At 38.7% G+C, this 5,436-nt stretch overlaps 1 protein-coding gene across 1 annotated transcript; it reads right to left on the bottom strand.

Moving 5' to 3' along the window:
* Nucleotides 1–256: 256 nt before the first annotated feature.
* On the bottom strand, nt 257–4,775 carry LOC126586755 (diaminopimelate decarboxylase 1, chloroplastic-like). The gene is made up of 8 exons (XM_050251696.1): nt 4,209–4,775; nt 3,929–4,103; nt 2,951–3,100; nt 2,387–2,548; nt 1,646–1,831; nt 1,049–1,171; nt 814–903; nt 257–715 (listed from the first exon to the last, which is right to left on the bottom strand). Exons 1-8 carry the CDS (start codon nt 4,706–4,708, stop codon nt 635–637), a joined length of 1,467 nt encoding a protein of 488 aa, XP_050107653.1. The 5' UTR covers nt 4,709–4,775; the 3' UTR covers nt 257–634.
* Between the last annotated feature and the right edge of the window lie 661 nt (nt 4,776–5,436).

Below are 5,436 nucleotides of genomic sequence, written 5' to 3'. Positions count from 1 at the left end.
GTTCAAAATGGAACTCTAATTTTTTTTTTGGGTAATAAAAACCCAATCATGTGGTGTTTTATTACATTTAAATTATAACACATTTATTTAATTGTGACACATCATTATATATCGTCGGCTTATATTATAATTCGTAGACTAATAACATCAAGTGAGGCTTAACCTAATAAACACAAAAATATTTAAGATCTCATAAGAAATGTCAGAATCAGAGTCGATGAATTTGGTAGGCCGTCACACCACTATGACACAAAAATTGACATAGAAGCTTCTTTAAGTGGAGGAACACGTGTCACAAATTTAGAAAGGAGACACAAAGGAGACACAATGTCCTACAGTATGGTGCACAAGCTCACGCTGCAACTGGAACTACATTAGTATGGAGGCATAAACTTGATTATGCAGTTGAGAAAGGTTGGTAATGGTTACATAAATTCTTCGCTGCTTATCAATCTTTTATTCTGTTTCCTCTCAAGACAGCTACAGTCGTAAACAACAAAATAAGGTGCGACACATCACGTTAAGGAGCTAACTTCGTATCCGAACACATAAGTTCCAGTGTTACAACAAACAACCAGGAATTAAGGGGAAATTCAGGCCTGTTCAGCTAGCGCTGACTACCAACCTCTTGCAATCAAAGACCCTCAAAGAATCGCATGTGGTCTTCAAATGTCTCTGCATGACGGATCTTGGCTACGGATCCATCTTCTTGGACCTGAATGCATTGTAAAATCTCTTAGAAATAAGTTACTGGTAAAGAGCATAGATAGTGGTGTGGACGCGTAGAGGCTGTTTGCAGTAACAATTACATACCCAATACTCTGGAGGGCGCATTTTAAGATTGTAAGTTGAAGCCATGCTCATGCAATAAGCGCCTGCATCGTGAACCACCAGACCAGCTCCCTGAAATGGGCAACTCTGGTTAGCAATCAAGCACCAAAACCTCCAGAACAGAATAACTCAGAAGAACATCGTTGTTTGATCTCCTAGTTATACAAGACAACAAATGATTATAGCTCTGACCCTCCAATAAACAGTTTACAATTACCTTAGGTGGAGTCGGAAGTTCTCTGTCCTTCCCTAAGAAATCTGCAGACTCGCAGACAGGGCCCACCACATCAAAAGTCGAAATCTCAGCATCAGGTGCTGTAGGAGCAACTAGTTCTATATGCTGCAAGAAAGTTCCCACAAGTCAATTGAGATCTAAGCCAAAAACAAAATGGTAAGTCTTAAAGGGCATTATGAATTCAATGATAAATTATTATGAGGCTGCCAATGATATTTCGAGTCTAACATTATAGCTAATCAGAAACAACAAAAATGTCAGATAAGGCCACTGAAATATACGATATTTGATTAAAGGTAAATGGTCTAACAGAAGCATGATAAGATACTTCAGTCATTTTTCAATGAAAAGGAGCTGATAGAAGTTTCCATAACAAAGTGACATGGGAACACAGCAAGCCACTAGAAATCACTCGCATGCATACAGTGCACACAAAAGATCCAACAGTCTACGCCATAGACTATTTTGAATTTTCTCTCACACATGGGATAGATTTCAAAATTGTCCATCATCTCCAGTTAACATTAATGAATTGACATCAAAAGAAACACTAGCAGTCGACTACACTTGAAAACTTACTTGGTAAGCATCGTAGAGACTGGGACGGATAAGTTCAGCCATGCTTCCATCGATCACAATAAAGTTTTTGGTGCCATTTGTTTTGACACCTGTTACTCGGTTGACCAAGCAGCAAGAATTTGCAATAAGTGATCTACCAGGTTCAATGATAAGATTCAAACCTTGTGATAGGACCACATCACGAACCTACACCCTCAGCATCAATGTTGAGAAAATATTAGTGACATTACATCAATAGACAGAAAAAACTGTTAATTTTCTTGATACAATACCCATAAGGAAGCAAGCCCTAAAAAAACCCTGAAGAAAGTCTAAGCGTTTTGAAAAAAAAAAAAATAGTAAATACGAGACCTGGCATATTGGTATGACAATTGATCATTTGCGAACAAAAAGCTAACAGGTCGATATGGGCTACTTAATCCCTTGTAGCACTTACATGATCTTCGTGAGCCAACTCCTTAAGAGGCTATACATTCTTGTAATAATTGTGGATGCAACTATCATACATGGACTCAAAATTCTAAAGACCCATCATAAAAACATCTGTAAGGTCCCAAGGATAGGACAAAGTCGGTAGTCTACAGTTGAGGTTTCAAAGAGCACCCTAACATGCATGTACGTACTGCAGTGTTAATAACTCCTTATTTGTAATACTACATTAAGGTGTTATCCACATTACTCATGCACACATGAATTGCATACTTAAGTTCGAAAACAAGATTCAAAAGATATCGTACTCACAGTGTTGATGAGATCTCTGGGTTTCGGAAGTACGGCACCAGAATGATAGTAATCTATCCCAAGTCCACCACCAATGTTCAAGTAATCAACTTGAAAACCTTGAGAACGGATTTCGTCAATGTACTTAACCATAAGAACAGCAGCATCCCGAAATATATCCACCTGGCAAAAGAAAGGGAGAGAGAGAGAGACTTAGATTTTGTAATAAGAGAATTGGGTGCACCTGTCATAGAATATTGACAAACAATCAACACATACAGACAGCATAGCAGAAAACAAAAAAACAAAGAATCATAAGTCAATCAACAGAAAAAAGAAAGAAAATGAGCTGATCAGCTTTAAAAAACATGTTCTTTTTTTAAAGCTGTAGCTCTATAATTATGAAGTATAAACCAGTTATCACCAGAAAGAAAAAAAAAAAAAAAAAGAGAGTATAAACGAGTTGATTATGGTTTTTCTTAATGTGTTCCAGAATGACCACAAACAAACATGGTTGATAAATTTATCCTAGTTGGCAAAATTATATTGATAATATAAAAGGATATGAACAAGTAATCAGCATACCTTGGTAATGGTTGATCCGAGATGACAATGGGCTCCAACAAGTTTTAGCTCATCAGGATGCGCCTTCACAGCATCCAAAAACCATTGCAGCTTCTCATTTCTAATACCAAATTTCGAATTCTTGTTTCCAGTGGCAACATAAGCATGAACCTATGAAAATAACACATATGTTAAAACAGTACATCAATGATTTAAAATCAATGGAAAGTTCAAATGCACAGTACAACTTTACAATAATATCCAAATATAGCAGAAACTTGATATTAAAGATGGAGGAACTGGTGTGTTAGGGGTGATTTGAGGAGGGATATCTGCATCATGGTAGTGTTCCATGCCAAACATCTGCCCACATGTTTTTCTAAAATATAAAAATGGGCATCAAGTTCACAAAAGAAACTATCTGAAGCAAAAGCATTGGGTGAAAGTAATATTTCACTGTATAGTAAGAAAGTAGAAGTATATATGTGGTGGTCGTGGCCTAGTTATTTAAACAATTTGTCCGTGTAACATCATAAACAGTTTCCCATGCCCAAGCTAACATAGCATGGATAATGTTTTCAGAAAAGGCGATGCCCGCGTAGTTGGAAAAAAACACTGCTGGATAGCTAGGTAATTGACAGCTTAAGATGCTGATGATATTAATCTTACTCTATAATGTTGACATGGAAAAACTATTATGCATTGGTATATTCTTATTCTTATCAAATTCCTCTGCCACGAACCATAAGCACATTCTTTAACTTGAATATTCTGGCAACTGTGTTTCTAGAGCTAGAGGTATGCATCAAGAACCTTCAAATCATAGAGGTTTAACTCAAGTATCACAATGATCAAACAATGGCTTTCAGTTAAAGATTTACTTCCTAATTTTTCTAAAAAGCATACCGAACATCTCATATGTCTAACTAGTAATATCCTCGCTGACATGATTCATGTGGTTCATGAATATCATCACATTGCAGTTTATGTATGCCATACCTGAGGATCTACATCCGGGTTGATCCGAAGTAGAACATTGACCTTCTTGCCAGCAATTCTCGCTGCGGCAACAATGTTTTCCAAGTCGAATTCACTATCAATATTGATAAAAACACCTTCTTGGGCAGCCAAAACCAAGTCCTCCAACAATTTTCCATTCCCATTAAAAATGCACCTGCACTTACACAATTGTACAACCATGAATTCAAATACTCACACAAACAATTATATATATATATACACACACATACATATAAACTGGGTTATGCAGAATTTTTACTTGGTGGGGTCGAACCCAGCTTGAAGAGCCAACCGGAGCTCATTCCCACTGACAAGAACAGCACCGCAACCCAATTGCCTCAAATGTTCCAAAATCTTGAGATTGTTGTTGGCTTTAATGGCGTATCCGATGACAGAGCTCAACCCCTCCAACGCCTCCTTGTAGGCCTCGACGTTTCGGGTGATCTGTGGCTTGCTGTAGAGGTAGAAAGGGCGCCGCTCGACCGAATCTAAGACGTCCTGGACCTTGAGGCCCTCGCAGTAGAGAAACCCATCGGAGGATTTGGAGAAGCAATGCTCGAACGGGGTCGTTTGGGACAGGGATTTGGAGGGGTTTTGGGAGACGACGGCGGCTCGGAGGACAAGGGGTTTTAGGGAGGTGGAGAGTCGGAGGGGCAGAATGGAGTTTTGGGAAAATGGGTTTCGGGTTATAGGGTTCTTCAGGGGTTTAAGGGAGAGGGATGATGAGGTCTGGAAAGGGAGCTGTGCAGCAGCCGCCATTGAAACCTGAAGGGGAAGAAGAACAGAGGAAGTGACTGCTACGAGAGAGCTGGTTTTACTGACTGCGTTTAGTTCGTAGTGCTGCACTTTCGGTGTTTTATTTCTGACCGTTAGATGTTCATTATCTGATCTAACGGCCCATCCGAACTTTGGGAACAAAGTTTCCCTGGTAGTTTAGCGTGGAAATAGGGGGATGCCGTTTGTAGAAAAGTTTGTTAAATTAGAAATAATTAATTTAGAATCATCTCCGTAATTATCGCATTTATTCACATACTCTCTTTCTTTGCCAACAGAAACCCAAAAGTGGGAACATAGAAGAGACCGTGTCAATGGAAAATGAAACAAAATCCTCATTGCTCCTCTCTAGCCATTCAATTTCAGAGATTAATACGGGTCATATGTATGCCTACCACTTCTATCTCTTACCCTCTACATCCTTTTTTTTTTTTTTTGGATACGAAGAAGGTTTAAGGCGGAAGAAGGGCGGAGGAGGGCGATAGTCGAACTCTGTCCATGGATGTGGGGGTGTAGTGTTCAATCACTGAAGTTATTAGCCCCACTTAACCCCTACATTCTTGTCAAAAGGTATTAATTCTCTCGTATTCTTGAATTCCTGCATTCGATTAATCCAAAATCTTCAACCTCCATGGTTAGTTACCCATTTTTTCCGTCATGATCATGTTAGTTTCATTTTAAATGATTTGAAAGCATGCTAATAACAAAATTGT

This window comes from Malus sylvestris, chromosome 10 (assembly GCF_916048215.2).
Source record: "Malus sylvestris chromosome 10, drMalSylv7.2, whole genome shotgun sequence".
In the NCBI taxonomy this organism is placed as follows: Eukaryota; Viridiplantae; Streptophyta; class Magnoliopsida; order Rosales; family Rosaceae; genus Malus; species Malus sylvestris.
This window is presented reverse-complemented; position numbering and strand designations above follow the sequence as displayed.

Bases quoted from the DNA above. Each gene is read 5' to 3' on its own strand.
- LOC126586755 (XM_050251696.1), bottom strand. From the start codon at position 4,708: ATGGCGGCTGCTGCACAGCTCCCTTTCCAGACCTCATCATCCCTCTCC. The intron at 1,832-2,386 runs GTGAGTACGATA...CTGAGGGTGTAG, and splicing joins CCAGAGATCTCATCAACACT to GTTCGTGATGTGGTCCTATC. The intron at 904-1,048 runs GTAATTGTAAAC...TGCCCATTTCAG, and splicing joins AACTTCCGACTCCACCTAAG to GGAGCTGGTCTGGTGGTTCA.